Source organism: Lithobates pipiens, unplaced genomic scaffold, assembly GCF_037356315.1.
Source record: "Lithobates pipiens isolate NorthernLeopardFrog02 unplaced genomic scaffold, aLitPip1_a1.2 Scaffold_60, whole genome shotgun sequence".
In the NCBI taxonomy this organism is placed as follows: Eukaryota; Metazoa; Chordata; class Amphibia; order Anura; family Ranidae; genus Lithobates; species Lithobates pipiens.
Window position 1 is genome coordinate 3,444,428 of NW_027507882.1, and position 26,368 is coordinate 3,470,795.

Genomic DNA, 26,368 nt, shown 5'->3' on the forward strand with positions numbered 1-26,368 from the left:
CCTAATTCTACTTTTATTTCAGTTACAATCTCAAAATTATTTTCATAATTTGTGTCCCTCGGCCATAAATAGCCATAACACGCCATAAATTTGGAAACAACTAGAGATTTTAGTGGGAAATGGAACAGTCCCAACAAAATGGAAATCAGATCATGTTGCCACATAAAAAAATAAAAATTAAAAAAAGAGACAGAAGGGTAATACTCACAGACATGTATTCGTCTGCATCCAGATATAAAACACCAATTGCAATTTTTCCAGGGAAAAATACATCTTTCTTTACTTCTTTAATATGCCTGAAAAAAATGAAAAATCCAAGATTGTTTGTGGGCACATAAGCAAGGATCCTTCTCTGCAGCATTATGGCAGGGGAGAGTGTTTTATACTCAGGTAGGGGCTGCTTTCTAACAAAAACAAAAAAACTGATTGTATGACTTTACACACACCTGCAATATATTAACCTGAAAGCTCAGCCAGCATTTTAATAAAACCTTATATACGTGACCACAAATAAAACACACATTTATTAAAACGGACCTTCAATTAAAAGTGAAAACACTGCAAATCTCCTCCCTCCACCCCTAACACATTTCATTTTTTATTTTTTTGGGGAATGGGTATCTTTTTCTGTGTAAACATGGCAGATCGCCGTTCTGACAGGGAAGAAGATGGCGATCTTGTGTCCCTGCTAAGCAAGAACACATGTCTGTCTTCATCCAGTCAGAGCACATCCCCCACACAATTAGGAAGCACCAACTAGGAGCACACTTACTTACACTTTGATCGCTCTGATGTTAACCCCTTTCCTGCCAGCATCATTAGTACAGTACAGTACAGTGAAAGTCCATATTTTTAGCACTGATCACTGAAATAATGTTACTGTTCCCCAAAAAAGCATCAAAAGTGTCAGTTAGGCATCCGATTTTTCAACAGGAATGTCGCAGTCCTGCTAAAAATTGCTGATCGCCGCCATTACTAGTAAGAAAAAAAAGTTTGTAGAGGTGATAACTTTTGCGCAAACCAATCAATATACGCTTATTGAAAATTTGTTTATGTAGCAAAATACATATCGGCTTAAATTGATGAAGAAATTCTACTTTTAAAATGTTTTTATTGTATATAGCAGAAAGTAAAATATATTGTGTTTTTTTTTTTTAAATTGTCTTTTTTTGGAGCAAAAAAAATAAAAACAGTAGGAGCTGATCAAATACCACCAAAAGAAAGCTTTATTTGTGGGGAAAAAGGACATCAATTTTATTTGGGTACAGTGTCACACGACCACGCAATTGGCAGTTAAAGTAACGCACAAAATGGCCTGGTCATTAGTGGGATCTATATGGAGGAATCAGGACCTTCTTCCTCCTGCTGGTGATCCCTCTAGTGATATAAAGATCTATATAGAGGGATCAGGACCTCCTTTTTCATGCTGGTGATCCCTCTAGTGATAAAAAGATCTATATAGAGGATTTAGGACCTCCTTCCTCCTATTGGTGACCCCTCTAGTAATATAAAGATCTATATAGAGGAATCAGGACCTCCTTCCTCCTGCTGGGGATCCCTCTAGTGATATAAATATATATATAGAGTAATCAGGACCTTCTTCCTCCTGCTGGTGACCCCTCTGGTGATATAAAGATCTATATAGAGAAATTAGAACCTCCTTCCTCCTACTGGTGACCCCTCTAGTGGTATAAAGATCTAAATAGAGGAATCCGGACCTTCTTCCTCCTGCTGGTGATCCCTCTAGTGATATAAAGATCTATATGGAGGAATCAGGACCTCCTTCCTCCTGCTGGTGATGCCTCTAGTGATATAAAGATATATATATAGAGTAATCAGGACCTTCTTCCTCCTGCTGGTGACCCCTCTGGTGATATAAAGATCTATATAGAGAAATTAGAACCTCCATCCTCCTACTGGTGACCCCTCTAGTGACATAAAGATCTATATAGGGAAATCAGGAACTTATTCCTGCTGGTGATCCCTCTAGTGATAGCTAAAGATCTACATAAAGGAACCAGGATGTTATTTCTTGTATATATTCTTCTATAGATCAATATAGATGATTTAAGACCACCTTACTCATGCTGGTGAGCCCTCTAGCGATATAAAGATCTATATTTAGGAATTAAGACCACCTTACTCATGCTGGTGACCCCTCTAGTGATATAAAGATCTATATAGAGGAATCAGGACCTCCTTCCTCCTGCTGGGGATCCCTCCAGTGATATAAAGATATATATATAGAGTAATCAGGACCTTCTTCCTCCTGCTGGTGACCCCTCTGGTGATATAAAGATCTATATAGAGAAATTAGAACCTCCATCCTCCTACTGGTGACCCCTCTAGTGATATAAAGATCTATATGGCGGAATCTGGACCTTCTTTCTCCTGCTGGTGATCCCTCTAGTGACATAAAGATCTATATAGGGAAATCAGGAACTTATTCCTGCTGGTGATCCCTCTAGTGATAGCTAAAGATCTACATAAAGGAACCAGGATGTTATTTCTTGCTCTAGTGATACCCCAAAAAATAGATTTTCTTTCCTCACTGCCAGGCCTCACTGTTTACTCAGTATGAAGTTTCACATTGCGGTTTCCACCACTTTGACCAATTTTCCAGCAATCCTACATAAAGTTCAATATTACAAACACCTACAAATGTATCAACCCAAATGAACATCTTTGCATCATCAGCATAAAGGCATACATTACCCACAAAACCAAGATTGCATTTGAAAACTGGTATGAATGAATGTTAAGCTACAAATGCACAAAAGGGTTAAGTGAATTTCTTTAGACAAAAAAAAAAGAAGAAGATCTTACCAGCTTAATTTGGAGAGCCACTTCTCCTTTGTGTCTGAGGAACTATAAGAGAAAAAACAATGCAAAGAGAAATGAAGTGACTACCATACATCCCAGTTCCTTCCTCCTACTTAAGCACACGGCCCCTTCCTGCTTCTATTTTAAAACAAGAAACAATGTCCAGCCTGGATTTCCTTCTCATGATGTCCAGATTTTGTAATCTGCCAAGTCTTCATTTTATTTACATCTTCAATGACCCAAGCACTTTGTTGCCATCGCTTAGGTCCCATGGCACACATATAGCGGCAGTGCCTACTCTTATTGTACATATCTGTAATTCAGGCGCATTCAGGTATGCCAGTATGTGTATGCAAACCTTTTGGTACAAATGGAGACACCATGGCACATATTACTAAAGTAGTGAATGTGATTTTCATCAAACATTCAACGGTGGTGAATCAATAACTATGTAAAACATATGCACCAGGTAGATTCACCTACTGAATGGAGAATAACAGATTTATTGCTTTACTGAATGGTGAATAACATATTTATTGCTTTATTGATCTTCCCCGTATGTCTGAAGGTTTGTGGATACCTGACCAACACACCTATATGAAATTGTTGGGCATCCTATTTTAAAACCATGACCATTAAAATGGAGTTTCCTTAGAGGGTAAGTATGCAGATTAGTGCTCAGTGTTTTTGTGGAGGGATTTTTGCTGACACGTAATGTTCATACATCTTGGGGAGGGGGGGCACAGTTTGGTATGTTCACCCTGGGCTCTAGGTGACCTTGTCCTGGCACTGCACTGAGCCACACATGCGCAGCTCAGTGTACAGTACCGGCACCTGCTGGTTGACAGAGGAATTACCTCCTGTAGGCATGCGTAGGTGGTATGCCACAAGGGGGGCAGCCAAGAAGAAGACTGGAAGATTTCAGAGGCAGCATTAGAACAAAGGGGGACATCACAGCTCTTGCGGTGCTGAAGTGAGCCACCTCGATAGGTACAGTGCCTTGCAAAAATATTCACCCCCCTTGGCATTTTTCATGTTTTGTTGCCTCACAACCTGGAATTAACATGGATTGTTTGAGGATTTGCATCATTTAAAATTTACAGAACATGCCTACAACTTTGAAGATTGTTTTTTATTGTGATGCAAACAAATAAATGGGACAAAATAACAGAAAAAGTCAATGTACATAAGTATTCACCCCCTAAAGTCAATACTTTGTAGAGCCACCTTTTGCGGCTATCACAGCTCCAAGTTGCTTTGGATAAGTCTCTATGAGCTTGCCACATCTTACCACTGGGATTTTTGCCCATTCCTCCTTGCAAAACTACTCCAGCTCCTTCAAGTTGGATGGTTTGCACTTGTAAACAGCAATCTAAGTCTGACCACAGATTTTCTAATGGATTGAGGTCTGAGCTTAGACTAGGTCATTCCAGCACATTAACAGGTTTCCCCTTAAACCACTCAATTGTTCTTTTAGCAGTGTGTTTGGGGTCATTGTCCTGCTGGAAGTTGGACCTCCGTCCTAGCCTCAAATCAAGTACCTCAGAGTGGTACAGGTTTTGCACAAGAATATCCCCGTATTTAGCACCATCCAACTTTCCCGCAACCCTGATCAGTTTCCCAGTCCCAGCTGCTGAAAAACAACCCCACAGAATGATGGTGTTCTTTAAAAAAAAATTGAACTATAGGCTGTAATGTAACAAAATAGGTAAAAAGCCAAGGGGGGTGAATACTTTTGCAAGGTACTGTAAGTCTGCCTTAATTTGCAAATATGCTGGGCATACTTTATTACAGATTATAGCAAAAACCCAAGTTGGGGGGCTTTGGAAGAGTTAAATCCTGCTTTAAAAATTAAATCAGAAACATGTGGGTACAGTTGTCCTAAATACAAACCATATTTCTTAAAAATGAGTAGCTAGAACCCTCTGTGGTAGTGTGAGAGACATATGAACTGCATTACCTAAATGTAACAACGTAGTTTGTTGTGGGCCACCCAATAACAAAGGAATCATCAGCGGAATGCCTCCTTTCTGAAACATCCCAAAGGTTGGCGGAAATCCACACTTCGCTCAAACGAACTTGTTTTTTAAGCTTCATGCTGGAAGAAGACCTTACAGGAAGAAAACACATTATGTTACTGGAGAGATTGGAACATGTTACAAAATTGTATGGTGAAAAGAAGAGCACTTTTCTTAAGAAAAAATAATATACAGTTGTGTTCATAGGTTTATATACCCCTGGTAGAATTTCTACGACATGTACCATTTTTTTTAAGAAAGCATACAGTAAGTGATCAGAACAAACATATTTTAGGGATCCTCCTCCATGCTTCACAGTAGGGATGGTGTGCTTTTCTTCATAGCCCTTCTTGACTTCTTTTCAAGCATACAGTGGAATTCATAAAGAGTGTCATAAGAGCACTGTTTTCTATGCCTGCGACAAATGTCACTACATGTGGAAGACCCATGTATATGGCAGAAACTTGCACATTTATTTTATCACATGTAGCCATAGTGGGGGCAGCACTGAGCCTGAAGTACCCATACCTTTTCTGAAGTGCAGCTCAGTAATGTTGATCCTGATAAAGTCACAGGCTCAGCATTATATAAAATACAGAAAAGTGAATCGCCGGTCAAATGTCCTAAAATCAATAAAAATCTGTCAACGAAAGATAGTAAATTGATAGAGATGATATCCCATCATCAGCAGAGGTGGAAAGAAATATAATGCACTCATCACCTCTGTGCATAAAGAGGCAATCCTGCTGACCAGAAAACATTGACTGTTAAATTGTAAAGAGTCAACCTCACATGTATGGAAATGCTGAATTGTCCATCAGGCTCCTACTGCAAAGACTTCTCCAAGCCATGTGAAAACCCAGACTGCCCAATCCTGGAGCAAGGAGCTCAGAACAACAGTGGTGGAAAGGTGCCTAAACCAATCTTTCCCTCAAAAAGAATGAAGAGTATCCCAATTAGTATTACACTATTACATGGGTCTCTGTTGGAGACTGCAAGAGTGTTTTAACACACAACACACACATAGTCCACTATGGTCACCATCAGGAAACCACCTTGAGAAATGCCATACAGCCAATCCTTGGAGTATATGTAGACAGCATAGGAGTGTAAAGGGGCTGCAGGTGAACCATAAGATATGAAATGAAAGTAAAAACAGTATTTTATATATATATAAAAAAAAGGCAGCCGTTTATGATATGCAGTGCTTTAGTAAATACAATGCCAATAAGTTAGGGGTTGCAACTACTTTATCTTTGGCTGGACTTGTTAATGGAAGGTGACTTCTTAAATAAATGGGTAAAAGAAAAAGCTGTCCGGGATGGAAAGAGGTACTTACTTTGACTTGGCAATAATGAGGGAGTCACTGAACAGGAACAGGTACCTCTCTTGTGTGTGCCACCCACTCGACAGCTGGGCTCTATCTTTCAGTATGAACATGTTGTTAGGGCTACAGAAAGATCCCAGGAGAAGACCACTTCCACAGTGAGAAGGAATAAGTGTGATCGGCCTATGGAATAATAAAAAATAAGTTTAATACTTAAAATTTGGAATATTTAATTTTTCTTATCCAAAATTTATTCCTGAATTTCTGAATAAAGGAAAAGTAAGTATTACAGGTTTTATAATGATTGAGGTGATTGTAGCCATATTAGGGCACCTGCACCAAAAACAATTAAGTACTATCCATGATACTTTGCTCTATTTGCACGGACATTACCATTTTCAGGGCAAGCTTTCGGGAGTTTACCTTTACCTCCTTCCTCAAGGTCCCATCAGTACTGCTTGGACGTCGAAAAAGGGAGTACATCCCCCCTCCCGAAAGCTTGTCCTAAAAATTTGGATATTAGTGCAAATTAAGAAAAGTATCATGGATAGTACTTAATTGCTTTTTTTACATTTTAGAATAAAATAATATGCAATCATACTTTCTAAAATGTAATCTGAAATGATTTTGGAAACATCTGTGCACTATATATATATATATATATATATATATATATATATATATATATATATATATATATATATATTTAAAGTATAAAATAAGGCAAGACTTTTTTTTTGGATAGAATGGGGAGGGATTAGAACACCTGTCGGGTTTTTATTACTGTCTGTGCCCCTGTTATGGAGATTCACCATCTCTTGTCCTGTTTATCATTAAAAGTGAAAGTAGAAGAAAATCACAAATTTTGGGTTGTCCCCAGAAAAACATTAGAGGGGAAATCTTCCAATGGGGACACTGGTGGTGACCTGGGGGGGTCTCCAAGGAATTCCCTTAATTTGCAGGGATTACCTCTCACTTCCTGTTTGGCTATGAGACAGGAAGTGAATGAAAGTCTATGCAATGAGACACGGATGACGAAACAAATCTGATTATAAGATTATAGGTTATAACCCTCCCTTGCTCTATCCAAAATGGAAAAAATAAAAAATAAAGTTTTGCCTATAGTTCTAGTTTTACCACTTAAACAGGAGTTCCTCTAAAAAAAAAGTAAAAGTCAGCAGCTACAAATACTGCAGCTGCTGACTTTTAATAATCGGATACTTACCTGTCCCAGGGTCCAGCAATATGGGGGAATGAAGCCCGGCTTGGCATTCTAACTGCGGGCACCCGGCTGTGGCTTCACAGCTGGGCACCCACTGCGCATGTGCGAGCGGTGCCGCGCGCTGTGATTGGCCACGCAGTCATCTGGGACCTGTCACGTGTTCAAGATGACTGACTGGAGGGAGGGGGCAGAGCTGAGCCCTTCCTGTGGCGAGGGGAAGTGATGTCACCAGCACAGGCACTGAAGGAGGCAGACTACGAGGGACCCCCTAGCAACAGGCATTCAGAGGTGAGTTAAAACATTTTTTTTTCCAAATATTTTTTATTTTTTTTAGGAATTTTGGTGAATTTTTTTTTTTTAAGTGCAACACTACTTTAAGGACCAAGCCTCTTTTGGACACTTGCTGTTTACAAGTTAAAATGATTTTTTTTTTGCTCGAAATTACTTAGAACCCCAAACATTATATATTTTTTTTCAGACACCCTAGAGAATAAAATGGCAGTTGTTGCAATACTTTATGCCACACTGTATTTGCGCAGTGATCTTACAAGCGCAATTTTTAGGAAAAAAATACACTTTTTATACTTAAAAAATAAGAGCAGTAAAGTTATCCCAATTTCTTTTATATTGTGAAAGATAATGTTACGCCGAGTAAATTGATACCTGAACATACCCCAAGCTTCAAAATTGCGCCCGCTCATGGAATGGTGACGAGCCCTCAAAAATCTCCATAGGCGATGTTTAAAAATTTCTACAGGTTACATATTTAGAGTTAGACCCCTTTCACACAGGGCGTTTTGCAGGCGCTATAGCGTTAGAAATAGCGCCTGCAATCCGCCCTAAAAAAGCTGCACCATTATTTGTAGTGTGAAAGCCTGAGGGCTTTCACACTACAGCGGTACGCTGGCAGGACGTCAGGGAAAAATCCTGCCAGCAGCTTCTTTGGAGCAGTGAAGGAGCGGTGTGTTTACCGCTCCTCCACCACTGCTCCCCATTGAAATCAATGGGGCAGCGCTGTAATACTGCTGGCAAAAGGCCGCTATTGCGGCGTATTGCCGGTGGTTTTAACCCTTTCTCGGCCGCCAGCGGGTGGTAAAAGCACCCCGCTAGCGGCCGAAATGTGCCGCAAATCCAGTGGTAAAACACCACTAAAAATAGCGGCATTTTACCGCCCACGCTATGGGCGGTGTGGTGTGAAAGGGGTCTTACAGAGGAGTTCTAGTGCTAGAATTATTGCTCTTGCTCTAATGATTGCAGCGATACCACACATGTGTGGTTTTTAACACCGTTTTCATATGTGGGCATGACTTATATATGCGTTCGCTTCTGCACACGAGCATGGCGGGACGTGGCGCTTTAAAAAAAATTCTTATTTATTTTACTTTCTATTTTTACTCTGTCCTTTTAAAAAAAAAAATTGGGTCACTTTTATTCCTATTACAAGGAATGTTAACATCCCTTGTAATAGAAAAAAAGCATAACAGGACCTCTTAAATGTGAGATCTGGGGTTCAAAAAGACCTCAGATCTAACATTTACCCCAAAATGCAATAATAATGAAAAAATAAATTAAAAAAAGTCCCCTTTAAGACCATTGGGCGAAAGTGACGTTTGACGTCGCTTCCACATTCACTGCTATGGAGCTGAGTGGGGGCCATCATTCCCTCACTCTGCTCCATGTCTTTGATAAAAATGATCTTGCGGTGAATCCGCCAATGAGACCACTTTTATTTGAAAGAGTCGCGCCCACCGTTGTTGAAAATACTGGGGTTATGGCAACTATCTGCTGCTATAACAATGGTATTTAGCGTCAAAGTACCAACGTACAATGAGGACGATTTGCGCTAAGTGGTTAAAGCCCTAACTCCCCTTTTGTTAAGAAAAAAACATTCCCCTCTGGGTGATCTATGTACATTGCAAGGATATAACAACCTTTGTTGCAGATTCCTACCTTTTGCTATTCTGAAGGAATCCCTGTATGTGCCTCTGTGCTGAGTAGGTCTAATATTATTTTTTTGCTAATTCCGACCCCCCCCCCCCCCACAAAAGTGGAGTTACCCTTTAAACATTTTACTGTAAATAGTTATTAAAACAATATGATGTATGCCTTTTTTCCCCTTTAGAAGGGGGCCCCTTGCAACCTGCGAAACGCATTGGCTCCCTTATTCTATTAATTATAAATAAAAACTCTAAGACCATTAGTGTGGCCCTCTTACTGCCTTTTACATATCTGGACTTCTCTTAGGGCCCCTCTTCTTGAAATGCTCTGGTATAAGTGAGTCAGCTTAATCAATGGGAAGGCCCTTCACAACAATGGATATTAATAATAGGAAATCTAGCGCATCCTTTGCATTTACCCCAAACTTTTTATTTCTAACTGTGAACCTTGTTTGTACATTTTCCTTCATTTTCAACCCTGTGGACCCAATGTCACAATAAGCCCTTGTACACACAGTCGGAGATTCCGACAACCAAATCCGTCGGATTGATCTTGTCCGAAACTGTTGCATACACACGGTCGGACAAAGTTGTCGGAAAATCCGATCTTTCAGAACAAGATGATGTAATTTCGTTATGATGGGACTACATTCAGGCTAGTAGCCAATAGCTTTGATGTAGGAATTTGATCTGAGCATGCATGGCACTTTGTCCGATCGGAATTCTCTACACATGATCGGAGTATGTCCGATCGGAGCATTTTGTCGGAAAATATTTACGGCAAGTTGGAAAAGTTGGTCTGACGGATATTCCGATGGAAACAGTCCGATGCAGACCACACACAGTCGGGCTATCCGACAAAACGCTCCGATCGGACACATTCCGTCAGAATCTCCGATCGTGTGTACAAGGGCTAAGTGTGGGCAAATCCTATAAAGTAATAAAATATAAAGTATAAAATATAAAGCCTTTCCTGCCGATCGCCTCCTGGCCCTTAGGGCTCTAAAATCCAGAAGTCGGGCATTTGGGTTATGTGACCACTGTGATTGGCTGTCACAACAGTCACATGCTCGGAATGCTCCCAATTACCAGTAATTACCTCTTGTGTAGCACACCCAGCCCCACACGTCACTTCTTCTGATGTCACCTGTGATGATGTGCAAGAGTGGCACATCGTGTCATTGGGGGAGCAGTTCAAAGTCCTTCAATAGACCGGTCCCTGATGAGCTGGTGTGGGACTTCCTGATGTAATGTGGGTATCCCAGAAGGTTGTTGGCACAGTAGACATCATTCTGGTCAGAAATAAGGGGTATAGGGGGGTCCCCAAAAAGATGTCCCCGGCAAAAAAAAATTGATTTCTGTTAGAAAAATGGAACAGGAGGGGAATTATATAAAGGTCATAGGGTGCGTAAAGTTCCATTTTAACAGGATGGCAGTAGAGAACCAACTGAGGTTCTAAACTCACCCCACTTTCTAAAAAGTTTTGACTGGACACAAAATAAACCCCCATCATGTCCTGATCTATATATAGACAAATGTGTAATTTTAGGTTTTCCTTGGATTTTTCCATGTGATTAAAGGTCCCTCCACCAAAGGTATTCAAGGACCAGACAAAGACTTCTTGCGATCTCTCAAGAACGTCTCGGTGCAACCTCTTAAAAAATTTCCACTGCCAAAATAAACATCCCCAAATGAAGACAGCACTGAAATTTGGAAAACGAGATCAGAACAAAAAGGTTAAAGGTGTCGATATCAAAGAATTCAGGAAAGAGACATCGAACTGGTACAAGAACACGACAAGAACAAACAGTCTTTGCTTATTACTGCTCGGCGCACTGCGGAAATGGGAATTGGCATAATAGGGGTTCTGTTCTAAAATCAGAGTTGGCAATAACACAAATTGTAAATGCTAAGTAAATGCAGAATTCCAAGCAGGAAAACCAACAGGATGCCTGAAGAATTTTGTTCTCCAGAGTATGACTATAAAACAACAGGAAAATAACAGGCCTCCATGAAACAGTTATAAATGTAATCTCATCTTCAGTTCTGCCTATCTGACCTTGCGCTGTCCTTGGTCACGCCTTGCTTTCCAAGTTATGAAAGGACATGCCTCAGCCTTGTTGGAGCTTGTGACAGATACTCGAAATAGCATTTCTTCACTTTGCATGGAAGGATATAACTTCACGAAAAATTGTAGAAAAAAACAAGCATCGGTATTTGTAAAAGATAACATAAAGAAAAGGTCAAAATTAAGGGACCTCACCCTAAAATATTCTTTCAGTAGCACATTCCAAGAAACCAATTATAAAATCTTAACCTGATGGTACAGAACCTCAACAATCATCCATATATATATAACCCAAACGGTTCTAACAAATGCTGGGGGGGCAACCCGGAGGAAGGCTCACTACTCCATGTATTTTGGTCTCCTCCAAAGTCAGAGAACTTTCTAAAAAATGGACGGACTATCATATCCCAGGTGACCCCTGCTTTTTCCCTCCTACATCACCACTAATACATAACAGAAATCTATCATTTGCCACCTTTTAAATGCCATCAAAACATGCATTCCTATGATGGCAGGATCCCTCCCTTCCCAGGTTTCATTGTGGACATGCAAAGTATTTTGGTGTTCTCCAAAGTCAGATAAATTTCTCAAAAATGTACGGACTAGCATAACCCTGCCTTCTTCCTCCTATATCACCCCCACATTCCCACCAAAACATACCAGAAATCTTGCATTGCTATGAGGGTGGAATCCCTCCCTTCCTCTGGTGTCATTATGGACATGCAGAGTCTTTTGGTTTTCTCCAAAACTTCTTCAAAGTTAAAGAGCTTTCTTAATAATTTATGGATTATCAAATCCTGCATGACCCTACCCACCTTCTTACCCAATTTCCACCAAAACATATCAGAAATCTATCCTTTGCCAACTATTAAATGCCACCAAATCCTGCATCCTATGGGAATTTTCGTGACTTTAGTAAACTCATCAGATTCGATCTGAGATTAGCATGCAAAAAAAAACGGACAATCATTCGTCCGAGAATCTCACCGTGTATACCAGGCATTACACTCCATCCACCATTTCACCCAGCTAACAACTCCTCCCCCAGCAGGCTGACCATGGGTGTATGTAGGAGGCCTGCCCCCTGCCAATCTTACACAGGGATTGGTCAGAGCTCCTCACATGTACCCCATGTCACTCTAGCTCTCAGCCCTGCCCCTTTTCCACAACATTCTCCCTTAGCTCGCAGCATAAGCCTGCTTAAATTTAGCTGCAGTGGCAGCTTACACAAAAACCCTTATGCCCCATACACACGGTCAGACATTCCGACCACAAAATCCGTCTGATTTTTTTCGACGGATTTTGGGCAAAACTTGTCTTGCATACACACGGTCGCACAAAGTTGTCGGAAAATCCGATCTTTTGGAACGAGGTGACGTCAAACACGTACGTTGGGAGTATAAACGGGCCAGTAGCCAATAGCTTTCATCTCTTAGTTTATTCTGAGCATGCGTGGCACTTTGTCCGTCTGAATTGTCTAGACACGATCGGAATTTAAACAATTGGATTTTATAGTCGGAAAATTTAAGATCCTGCTCTCAAACTTTTCCGACAACATAATGCGATCAGACTTTTTCCGTCTGAATTTCCGACCGTGTGTACATAATACTTAGCACCTACCTAAGGTAGAGTTTGCTACATATAAATGGGCACAAATTTAAATAGATAACCCACACCCCCCAACTTTTTGAGATGGAAATGAGAGACAACTATCAGCAAAAGTATACAGGCATAGGCCCTGGCCATGCCCCCTTAAAGGAGAATTATACAAAAAAAAACAAGATTGGTTAAACCCACAAGTGCTTTTTTTTTAACCACTACTATTCCTTTATATTGGCTTTTGGAATTTACAAATGCAGCAATTTAGAAATCAGGTGAAAGGTTTAGTGCTGGAAAACACTTTTTGATAGATAAAAAGTACATTTTATATACATCTATATAGATCGGGACAAATGAGGAAGAATGAGGAAGAATGAGGGACAATGGTCCAAATCAGGGACAGTTCCTACTTTTATATTATTGAATTTTCTTGCAAAATGATAAAAACAAAACAAACAAAAAAACACGACAACTTCATTATAATATGACAAACAATGACAAGTATGAAAAGATTAAACTCATGCAGGTTGACATGTAAATTGCCATCATCCCTATATATAAAAAATATGAATACCTCTGGAATGGGCTTTTTAAGGTGATTATGAAAAATGGAAATTGTGTATATATCAATACAAAGATTGAAAATGTATTGGTACAATTTTAACATGATAAAAACATTTTCCCCGAAAGGGGAACCCAGGCAAAAAAACACTCATGTACATGTATCATAATCATTGTGATATTTTTGTATTATGATACATGTACATGTGTGTTTTTATTGCCTGTGTTCCCCTTCAGGGAAAATGTTTTTATCATGTTAGAATTGTACCAATAAATTTTCAATCATTTTAATAAGATATACACAATTTCCATTTTTCAGAATTACCTTAAAAATCCCATTCTAGAGGTATTCATATATTTTTTTATAAAAAAATTAAAAAATGGAAGCTCTGATACACAATGCTTTAGCTCACTCATTCAGTTGGCTTTTACATGTATTTTAATGAGTGCTATTTTGGCCCCTTTTTAATTTCCGATTTTTTCTGAATTTTATTGCAAAATAATAAAAAAATAAAAAAAACTTTTTAAATGAAGCAGTCACCTAATTAAAAATTCACAAGCCACTGAAATCCAAATAGAATATTTATATTATGAATGCTAAATCCTAGGATACCCCACATGTGATGTTCTTGCGGTTTCCATGTCTCGTAGAGCCCGGAGCTAACGTTGCATATTTTTTGGCTGCAATTTTACAGTGGAAATTTTTAAACAATGCATTGTCTTTAAAAGCAAGTTAATAAGCAAAAAGGAAACTACTGGAGGAAAACAATACCACTGGGAATTAAATGAGTGCTATATTGTAACGCTGGCTTTTTCCTTTTCTCTACTGTTTTAAACTTTTGGATGTTTATAAAGGCTTAACAAAATAAACAGAACAAAATAACACAAAGATACCAACATAAATAACCCACTACGGGCAATGCAGTTCTGGCACCTCCAGCACTGAATTATGTAATAGCAAGGGCTGCTGGGGTGTGCTTGAGAGTTAATTGAACTGATGCTCTATTGTAGAGGGTGGAGTCTATTTTTCCTGGGGGGGTTTATGTTCCTGGGGAGTCAATTGTTGCTGGGGGGGGGCAACTGTTGAAGGAGGGGTCTATTGCTGGTGGAGGTCTATGGTTCCTGGAGTGGATCTGTTGCTGCTAGGGGGTATTTTGTTGCAGGAGGATCTATTGTTGTTGGGGAGGATCTGTTGTTTCTGGGGGGATCTATTGTTGCTGACCGCAGAGGATCTATTGCTGCTGGTGGGGGCTATTTTTTCCTGTAGTGGATCTGTTGTTGCAAGGGAGTCTATTGTTGCTGGGGAGATCTGTTGTTGCTGTGGGGGGGTGTATTTTTCTTGAGGGATCTACTGTTGCTTGTGGGGAGGGGGGGTCCTTTTGCTGCTGGGGGTCTATTTTACTGCTTTTCTTTTTTTGATGAACAAATTCCATACTTAGCGCCACATATTGATACTTTGTCTAAAGGTGGCAGTAACTGGGAGGTGGGTGGAACCAAGGAACGGTGCTTGGAGGTGGGTAGGCGGTGGAGACAAGGGGTGACTTGGAAGAGGGGAGTACCTGCACATATTCTCTGAAAAAAAAAAGCCCTGTCTAAATAGTAAAATTTAATTATTCATTGCTATCAGTTAAGCAACCTATCTAAGCAACTATATTTTAACAGTTTGAGAAAGACTAGAGCAGTGATGGCGAACCTTGGCACCCCAGTTGTTTTTGAACTAGATTTCCCATGATTCTCATGCACTCTGCAGTTTAGTGGAGTGTAGCGGGTATATAATTGTGTATTAATTCAATTAACGTGAAGTACTATGTTAATCTATGGACACTGTTATTCACTAGCATTGGATGCCATCTAGTGACCAAAACTGGAAATGGACTTTAGCTATTTTCCTTTTCTATGGTGTTGGAAAGATAACAGGAAGTGACTGTGTTTACTTTGGTCATTTGACCTCATCTACCCTCCCTCCTAGATTTTAAGCTCTAACGCGAAGGGCCCTCTGATTGCCCCTGTATTGTATTGTAATGTCTACCCTAATGTTGTAAAGCGCTGCGTAAACTGTCTGTGCTATATAAATCCTGTATAATAATAATAATAATCTACCCAGGAGTCCGTGTGACCTACCCATGAACACTTTGATATGCAGTGCATGCTGGGTAGGGTATAAAAGGGACTGCAGTGGTCATATTTGGTCTCTTGGATCCACATTGCCTGCCTGTGCGGAACTGTGTGTAAGGTTCTCGGACGCATCGGTAGATAGTCACCGCGGAGTGCAAACCGGACTGTTTGCTGGGTGACTTGACGGAGCCGAGAGATGGTGATCAGACTGACGGGGATCGGAGATGCTTTTTGGAGCAGCAGAGAGCCAGATCCAGTTGGTGGAGTGACACGGAGCATTTGGCCTAGCCAGCGGAAGCAAGCTGCAGTTGTAGGACTCAAGCCATCACTCAGAACTCTGATCCGATTGGTGAGCGGGTTGTGGCTCCCTGTTTAATCTATTACACATACTTAGACTTACTAATAGGCCTTCCTGGGACCTGTTGTTCCACATAATTTAGCAACTGACACTTAATAGGCCCGTTTCACTTTAGTACCTAAGTGTGATTACAAGTTTATGGAGTTATACCTGGAGTGTTCTAAGTTAACTTTCTCTACTTACCCCTTTGGATTACAATTATTTGAGGAGCTATTTAAGCTAGCGAAGAAACAAGATAAAAGAAGAAATACATTAAGTGAGGCCTCACGTAGACTTTAAATAAGGGGAGCTCCCAGGTCTAGATAGTAACATATTTGCATGTTATTTATTGTATTTGCCTGTTGACTTATGTTGTGCTGACGTTCTACGTTGGAACGACAGTTTAAACTCTGTAACCACCCATTTGCAATATTTTCAGTAAAAGTATTCCTGTTTAAGAGTACCAGTGTGTGGTTTACTGTCTTTCCCCACCAGGTGGAACCAGGGGATCCTGAGGGATAGACACAGGTACATTATACTGTTTACACTGTACTGTATTATTATTGCACCATAGCTGTGTCAAGGGGACACAGTCATTCCGAAGGGGGGGTTCTCAGTAGAGTGCAGGCCCAATTCAAATCAGAAGCTCCTTCGGGGGTCAGTGCTACTGGAGCATCATGGGAAATGTAGTTCCAAAACATCTGGGGGGGGGCACTGTTCTCCATCACTGGACTAGAGCCATGTGGAGATCTGGTAATCAACACAAAGCTCATTGGCCCTGTACGAGTAACCTGAAAATGATTGGGCACCAGTTAGGCAGCAGAGCTGCGTTGGGGTTCTGGACACTGGAACGTTCTCTGTGTTCCAGCACTCAGCACTGAGGTGTAGTTATCCTACCACCATGACCACCAATGGTCACCACCATGACCACTAATGCCTTGACCACTAATGCAGGAGGTGAAGGTTTAATGCACACTGCCATGACCACCAATGCAGAATACAATATGCCACCTATGGCTCGGGACCCATGTGTTGCTGGATAGAGGGGTGGGTTACCAGCAAATGTCTATTCCCTGATCTCCCCTACCTAGTCCAAAAACAGTGACAATTTCTTCACGTTATTTTCTGCTGTCACTTTTCCCAGCCACTGTGGCGTGGAAAGAAGCTAATGGAGCGCTATCTGTAGACATCAGTAGAGTGCTATCAGTAGAGTGCAGTAGAGGAACTACTGGGGTTTAATAGTCTCCTTATGTCTCAATTAGGAGAATAGAACCTATCACAGTAAAACATGTTATCTCATTGGTACCCTATGTGAAAAATACATTTACTGTAGGTGAAAAAAAGGTTAAAAATCAAAAGGTACACCCAAGCACCCCACCCAGAATACAATGATGAGCCCGCTCTTCCCCTATGTACATGCACATACATATACTGTATTGCCAAAAGTATTGGGACACCTGCCTTTACACGCACATGAAATGTAATGACATCCCAGTCTTAGTCCGTAGGGTTCAATATTGAGTTCACCAACCCTTTGCAGCTATAACAGCTTCAAGTCTTCTGGGTTTAGGAGTGTGTCTATGGAATGCTTGACCATTTTTCCAGAAGTGCATTTGTAAGGTCAGCCACTGATGTTGGACAAGAATGCCTGGCTCGTAGTCTCCGTTCTAATTCATCCGGTTGAGGTCAGTCAAGTTCCTCCACCCCAAACCTGTTCATCCATGTCTTTATGGTCCTTGCTTTGTGCACTGGTCCAAATCATTTGGTGGAGGGGAGGGGATTATGGTGTGGGGTTGTTTTTGGTCATGCTTACTGGTTTTATGCAATCTTCAGGCCTAAAATGATTTTTTAACATGTGTGTAAAGATCACAAAAAACAGCTCTGGCGGTGAAAGGGTTAAGCACCAATGACAATTAGAACATTAGAACATTACACGGATTAGACAAGATATGCAAATGTTTGAAAGTCACTGAAAACTTGGGAAGGGCTCTCAGGATGGATGAGCGATCGTTCTACTGAAACGTGATATGAAAATCTCGTTCCTTATGACCGGCTGGTTAAAGAAACTCTTAGTGAGAAATAAACACGCAGAGGAATCATTTATACAAAAACGCAGACAGATAAACAGAAAGAAGAAGCGTTTGGCTGCTCTTGTCTCTCGTCTGTTATTGTTAAGGAAGGAAAATTATTTTTCTTTAGGCCGAGAGATCAGCGAGATTCCAAGCCTGTAGAGTCAACTTATGTATGCAACAATGTCACATGGGAGGGAAATGAAGGTGTATTGATTAAAGCCCGTATTTACTGCCACATATAATGTGTGCTAAAAGGGACATTAAATTATATTTTAATATATTCTATCATCGGGCTCCCAAAAGTTGTCAGTGTAAGGGCGACATTGTAAATTTTACAAATACTCACAGTTTTAAAAATTCATACAATTTAAATGAATTAATACTTGTACAGTATTTTTTTTCATAATCTGTATAATATGCTTCGGAACAAGAGAGAAAAACTTCAGTGTCCCCATCAGAGTCCCCCTTACATCAGGGTCCTCATCAAAGTCCCCTTTACAGCCAGGTTCTCCACTAGGATACCCGTTATTATAGGGTCCCCATCAGAATCCCCTTAACATCAGGGCCCCTGTCAGAGTCCCCGTTACTTTAGGGTCCCCCATCAGAGTCGCCTTTACATTGCGGCCCCTATTAGGATCCCCCTTATATTAGGGTCGCCATCAGAGTTCCACCTTACATCAGTGCCACCATCAGAGTCCCCCCCCCTTACACCAGAGTCCCCTTTACACCCAGATTCCCTAACAGGGAAACCCTTATATCAGAGTCTCCCTGACATCAGGGTCCCTCTCAGAGTTCCCTTTACATCAGGGTCCCCATTAGGATCCCCCTAATATTTAGGTCCCCGTCAAAGCCCCCTTTACATCAGAGTCCCCATCAGAGTCGCCCCCCCCTTAACCAATGTTTTCATCAGGGTCCCCAACAGAAAACCCCTTTCATCAGGGTCCCCCTCAGAGTCCTGGTTACATCAGAGTCCCCATCAGTGTCCCACTTTACATCAGGGTCCCCGTAAGAATCCCCCCTTACTCCAGTGGTTTCATCAGAGTCCCCCCTTACATCAGGGTCCCCCATTAGAGTTCCCCTGTTACACCAGTGTTTTCATCATGGTCCCCAACAGGGGACCCCTTACATCAGGGTCCCCCTAGGAGTCCCCATTATATCAGGGTCCCCATCAGAATGTCTTTTACATCAGGGTCCCCATTAGAATCCCCCCTAATATTCAGTTCCCCATCAAAGTCCCCCTTTACATCAGGTGCCCCATCAAAGTCCCTCCCTTACACCAGTGTTTTCAACAGAGTCCCCCTTACATCAGGGTCCCAATCAGAGTGCCACCTTACATCATGGTCCCCAACAGAACCCCCCCCCCCCCATACACCAGTGTTTTCATCAGGGTCCCCATTAGAATCTCCCCTAATATTCAGGCCCCCACCAGAGTCCCCCTTTACATCAGGTGCCCCATCAGAGTCCCTCTCTTACACCAGTGTTTTCAACAGAGTCTCCCCTTACATCAGGGCCCCCCTCAGAGTGTCTGTTACATCAGGGTCCCCCTCAGAGTCCCCCTTACATCAGGATCCCCATAAGAATCCCCTTACTCCAGTGGTTTCATCAGAGTCCCCCTTACGTCAGGGTCTCGATCAGAATCCCATCTTACATCAGGGTCCTCCATTAGAGTCCCCCGTTACACCAATGTTTTCATCAGGGTCCCTCACAGGGAACCCCTTATATCAGGGTTACAATCGCAGTCTCCCTTACACCATGGTCCCCCTCAGAGTCCCTGTTGCATCAGGGTCCTCATCAGATTTCCCTTTATATCTGGGCCCCATTAGAATCCCCCTAATATTCAGGTCCCCATCAGAGTCCCCCTTTACATCAGGGTCCCCATCAGAGTCCTTCCCTTACATCAGTGTCTTCAACAGAGTCCCCCTTTACATCAGGATCCCCATCAGCGCCCCCCCCTCCTTACACCAATGTTTTCATCAGGGTCCTCTTTACATCTGGGTCCCCAGAAGAAAACTCCTTACATCAGGGTCCCCATCAGTGTCCCACTTTACATAAGTGTCCCCATAGGAAGCCCCCCCCCCCCACTCCAGTGTTTTCATCAGGGTCCCCCTTATATCAGGGTTGTCCAACAGAGTCCCCCCTTACATCAGGATCCCCATCAAACTCCACCCCCTTACATTGGGGTGTGCTGGAGACTGTGGGGGACGTGGAGACCAACTGATCCATATCCTCAATATATCCACTGAGGATCGGAGCATGGGGATTTGCCACTGACTGTGGCTGCGGGCCAGATAAAAACTTGTAGCAGACCAGATCTGGCCCACAGGCCGTAGTTTGGAGACCCCTGTTCTATATTTTGTTATTATTATCATCATTATTATTATTATATTGTATTGCTCTCAGCCGCTGAGCACATCATAGGTGACAGGAGAGAGGAAACACTTGAAAAAATAGGATGGCACTCCCTCCTATAGCACTAGGGGGGGCTGGTTCCAACAGCTGCTCTGTCCCTATAATAACTAAAGATGGAGCCATCACAAGCTGTAGAAGACTTCAGGAAGGCTTTCGGCTTATATTCTTTGAACTGAAAGGGATCCCTGGCTAGTAGGTAGGTTTAGCACACTATGATGCTATGTCCATATGGGACCGGATTGTTTTTTTCTTGATTAAAATGAACTTACACTTTAAATTTAAAGTCTAGGCACTGCTATACACCAAAGGATAACCAATAGCTTCAAACAATCTATTGCTGCAAAGCGTCCACAGAAACCCTGTACTTGGATGCACTGCAGTACATTGGGGAACACAGAATTGCTCTATTGCTTTTTGTACAGGGGTCCCCAAACACCAGGCCGTGGCCTCTCTGCAGTCAGGCCGTGAGTGCCGCGAGCTGGCTGGCAGGCCAGTGAGTGGGCCGGCGGGTGAGCAGGCTGGCAGGCCAGTGAGAGGACCATTGAGCGGGCCGGCGAGCGAGCAGAGAGATGACATCATCTCGCACCACCTACCCTGCATCACAGCAGTTCCACCCTCACTGTGCAGCCACGGGCAGCAGATAGATTACATAATCTCTCACTGCCCACCATCACTCTGGGACAAATCCACTGGCAAGTGACAATCTGCATTCTGGTGGCAGGTGAAGTGGCAAGTAACAATCCACATTTTGTGGCAGGCGAGGTGGCAAGTGACAATCCGCATCTGGTGGCAGGGGACGTGGCAAGTGACAAACTACATCTGGTGGCAAGTAACATGGCAAGTGACAAGCTGCATCTGGTGGCAGGGGACTTGGCAAGTGACAAACTACATCTGGTGGCAAGTAACATGGCAAGTGACAAGCTGCATCTGGTGGCAGGGAACGTGGCAAGTGACAAATGACATCTGGTAGCAAGTAACATGGCAAGCGACAAGCTGCATCTGGTGGCAGGCAATGGTGGAAAGTGACACACTCAGGGCTCCCACTGATTATGCATTATGGTGAGTTGCACTATTTCATTTTATATTACAATATCATAATGGAAATAATGCGCTTCAATCATCCTGACACCATATCCACAAAGGTGCCGTGATGATTGAAGTGCCAACACCAGCCATTGCCCGACAAATTCCCAGTGAAAAAACGCAGAGCCGGTCCCCGGTGCCAATAAGGTTGGGGACCGCTGGTTTAATATGTATCTATACTCAAGAACATACAATGTAATAGATGGCACTGTACTAGTCCTTAGCTCTGATGGCTTCAATAGTCTTCTTTTGCAGGTTTTTTTTCTGTTCTTTCATTTGGTGATCCTGCCAGTAAGTAACACACTTTCTGTCCTATGGTGAAAACGCTCACTTACTGTACTGTTTCTATGGAAGAGCAGTGTTTTGGAGGAAGGAAGTAGCACAAAAATGTGGATAGCTTCTCTAACTCGTTTACCTGGAATGTTCCTTGTTCTTGCTCAGGGCCCTGCCGATGGTGGACGCAGAACGTCTTCTTTGCACCGAGGCTTTCATTTTCTGCAAAAAAAAAAAAAAAGCAATGATGGAAATAGTGTTAGAACAATGAAACTATTTACTGAATAAAACAGAAAACACTGATTTCTAAACATTTAACAGCATATTTTTTGGGCTCATTGGCAGAAACTTCAAAATAAGAAATGTTTGTTCTTATAATGGCTAAAATCAGTTTAGTATCTAGAGCAGGGGTCTCCAAATTTTCTAAACAAAGAGCCAGTTTACTGGTCTTCAGACTTTAGGGGGCCTGGATTGGCCAGTGGGTGTAGGCAACATCTTAGGCTTGGTGGTCAATGGGAGTTAAAAACATTTCTTAGCACCTGTGGTCAGTAGATGTAGTGCCCCATCATTGGTTTCCGTGGGAGGAATAGTGCCCAATCATTGGTGTCCGTGGAAGAAATAGTGCCTCATAATGATGGTGTCAGTGGGAGGAACAATGCCTCATTATTAACATTGGTGGGAATAATAGTGCCCCATCAATGGTGTCAGTGAGTGGAATAGTACCCATCGTTGGTTTCAGTGGAAGGAATATTGGATAGTTAGTGGATAGAATAATGCCCCATCGTTGTCGTCAGTGGGAGGAATAGTACCTCACTGTTGGTGTTAGTCAGAGAAATAGCAAAACAAAACCGAAGAGAATTCCCAGCTCAACCCACCAGCCAATCTGCTACCAACCAAATTATCCTGTCTAACAGTTTGCGTTAAAAACAGGGGTTTAGTTAGCACACATTTGCAAATACATGTGTAAGCTGCAGAGTAGGGATGAGCTTGGTGTTCGAGTCGAACATATGTTCGACTCGAACATCGGCTGTTCGCAGAATACCAAACGTTATGGGCTGTTCACGCCAAATTCGTGTGGAGCTCATGGCCCACAATGCACTGCGCCATCGCAGTGCATTGCTGGCTCATGATTGGCCAAGCATGCACTGTGACCCCGCATGCTTGGCCAATCACAGCGCCGGCAGCGAGGAGAGCCATGATTGGCCACAGGCAGGATGCCAATCATAGCTCAGGCTGTGTAGTACACGCCTCCCACTATATAAGGCCGCCAGCGCGGTGGCCTTGTGTAGTGTTCCGGCGTCTGCAGGAGTTAGTGGGTGTTGTCTGTGTACCTTCAGCGCAGTATACACCTGTATCTACCTATTTTGCGTTATTGTTCTTCTGTAATTGAGCGATCAGCCATCTGCAGGAGTTTGTGTTTCAAATCTTCTCTTTATTATTTTTATAATAATCATAAAACATACAAGTCCATTTACAACATCATACATAAAACACAAACATTATACTCCTCATTTGTTATCACCTAACAAAAAAAAATAAAAATGTTCCCCTTCTTTTCGGCTTTCCTCTTCCTCTCCTATCTCTCCACCCCCCTCCTATCATTATTTCTCTTTTTTCTCCTTTCTCCTTTCTTTCCCCCATCCTCTCCCTCCTCCTCCCTCCCCCTTTCTTTAAATTATAGATATTCTACCATTCCGTTTGAGGACCGAAACTCTTCCCATTTTTTCCACACCGCTGGTATCTGGCTTTTTACATAGCCTTCTTCTCTTATTTGTTTTTCCATGAAACACATTTCATTAATTTCGCATATCCATTCTGACATTGTTGGACTAGTTGTTTCTTTCCATTTACGTGCTATTATTGTTCTAGCTGCTGTTGTCATATGTTGAATTATCCCATTTTTCATACTATCCAATGTATCTGTCGTAAGGGAAAATAATGCTACCTTTACATCTGGAATTAATTCTTTTCCTATCTCAAAAACTTTTATCCAAAAGTTTCTCACTTTCTTACAGCCATACCAAATATGTTCCAATGTTCCTTTTTCTATCCCGCACCTCCAGCATTTCTCTGTATTTCCTTTATTAACTATTTTTAATGCCACTGGACTCCAATACCATCTTAGCCCTTGTACACACGGTCGGAGAATCTGTCGGAATGAGTCTTATCGGACCGTGTCGGCAGATAATCCGACTGTGTGTGGTATGCATTGGACTGATTCCGTCCGACCCAATTTTCCAACATGTTGGAAAGATTTCCGACCAACTGGGCCGGACGGACCTAATCCGATCATGTGTAGAGCATTTTCATCGGGCCAAGTGCCACGCATGCTCACATTCAAATTCCGACACGGAAGCGCTCGTTCAGGTAAAACTACTGCTCCTAAGCGATATAGCACATTCGTCACGCTGCAATGTTAAAAAATCATTCATCAAGCGCATTCTCTTGTTCTTTACAATGCTGCAAGAACCAACTTCTTTTGATGCTCATAGTCACACACACTTCTCCCGAACGGATTTCATTACTCTTTTTTAACCATTTCAGCAATACAATTTTAGTTTAAGTCACATCTACACAATGTTTTTTTTATTTTTTTATTTTTTGGATGTTTTTGGGGGGGGGGATTCCCTAAAAATCTCCTTTAAAGACACTGCTCATTTCTCCTTTTTTTTTACTTTTTATTTTTGGGTGTAAACTTACAACAACAACATTATTGTATTTTTTAGATTTTCTTTTGCTTTTTTAATCTACAGGAGGTTGTTTAGTGTTGGTACCCCTTGTTATTTAGTTCACTTTGTATTTTGGAAATGTACCTGCCTGCTCACAAATAAACTCTACTTTTTGAAGGAAAACACATTACACAAGTATTTCATCAAACAAAAATAAAATTTATTTTTTTTGCTCGAAAATAAAAATAGGAACGCAGCACTGGAGAAACTTTGGTGCAGCTTTTGGCCCCCAGGGCAGATATGACTAAATGACATATACAAAAAAATTGGTGGCCTGAGAAGTACATATCTCAGGGAGAGAAGTCTGCTCCTGAAGTCCTAGAGAGCAGGAAATTCAGATGACATTTCTGTCCCCAGGATGGTGATCTTGAAGAGGCTGCATCTTCTGGCACACCAGACTCATCCCAGGCCATCACTCTCTGGTCTTCCTTTGTGACTTCCCACCAGGCATCATTCCAGGCTGTGGCTGGGCTCCTGTAGCTGGGGCAGGAGGAGAAGGAGGGCGTTGTTGGACCTCCTGGCTGCCACTTGCCACAGCCTCCCCCCGACTGAGGTCTTCCTGTGTATGAAAAGGGGACATAGTTTTAGTTTTTTGATCATCAATCACAACATTTTGTGCTCCTGGCTTCTGCTATTTGACTGTTACCAAATAGAACAGACTATCATTCTGATACCAGAATTTTTCTTTCCCGTCCCAATCATTTTTGGTCACTACTGTCTATTGAGATGTAAACCACTTTGAGAAATCACAACTTACTGATCAATAAGAACATCTAGTTAACATCATTAAATGTAACACAAGAAATATGTTCAACAATGCAAAACCTGTCTCAAGCTGGGCCCCACCACATGGTGCTGCCTGGAAGGCCCAGGTTGGACATCAGAAGCCTCAGCTGGGGGTGAAGGATGCCTTGGAGAAAGCCTGGAGAGTGGTGGCCTGAGTGGTGGCCTGGGTACCCCCTGGTCTACCAGAAAATGCAGCCTGTCAAAGTGCACCATCCTGGGGTAATAAACAGCATCTGGATCTCCTGCTCTCAAAGACTCCAGTTGCTTCTTTCTCTCCCTGAAATATGTAAGCTTCATGGCCACATTTTTGCAATTCAGATATGTCATGTCTGCCGTGGGGACCCTGATCTGCACCAAAGCAAGCAGTTTCTCCAGTGCTGCGTTCCTCTTTGATCTGTCATAATAAAATTTGTTGTGGAACTGCCACAGGCAGGGCATCTCCATGTAGAGCTCGAGGAATAGCCCCATAAAGTTGGGATTGTTGAATGGGTCCATTTTGTCTGCAAGACACAACACAAGACAAACCCTCAAATACTAATAATGCAATTAAAATCCCTCATAATCTTGTCCCAACAGCGGCCTAGATACAAGCAGTCTAGTCTAGTGAAGCACAAAGTTAAAAATGTTACCTTCATTTCGACGTTCGCCACGTCTGTGACTCACACTCTCCTCCCAGATCGTATGGACGATACACATGTGTGGCGTTTTATATACAGTGCGAATGCGTGAAACTCCGCCCGCCCCTGACGTTCTTTCCAGACTATTCCCCGCCCCTTCGCTTCCCGCGCAGTGGGGAGAGCACATGGCGAAGAGAACGCAAGTGTGCAATAATAGTTCCACTAACGAGGAGGAGGGTGAGGAAAGCCCGGAGCCTGAAACGTCCCGATCCAGGAAGACAAGATTTAAGGCCTCAAATATGTCTTTTGGAGAGATGTTGGAGATGGTCGACATATTGAACAGGACCGACTATGATGGGAAGTATGGACCTTACCCAAACCCAAATATCAGA

General features: G+C 42.1%; 1 protein-coding gene across 1 annotated transcript in view; it reads right to left on the reverse strand.

The window, feature by feature from the left end:
* Positions 1-26,368, reverse strand: part of LOC143958282 (rho GTPase-activating protein 20-like) — a 161,437-nt gene that overhangs the window by 45,880 nt on the left and 89,189 nt on the right. The window contains exons 2-6 of the mRNA XM_077467806.1: positions 21,987-22,066; positions 6,181-6,351; positions 4,784-4,933; positions 2,827-2,868; positions 209-296 (exon numbers count right to left, since the gene is read on the reverse strand). Coding sequence (XP_077323932.1) covers positions 209-296; positions 2,827-2,868; positions 4,784-4,933; positions 6,181-6,351; positions 21,987-22,066 — 531 coding nt within the window. The remainder of the gene's footprint in view (positions 1-208; positions 297-2,826; positions 2,869-4,783; positions 4,934-6,180; positions 6,352-21,986; positions 22,067-26,368) is intronic.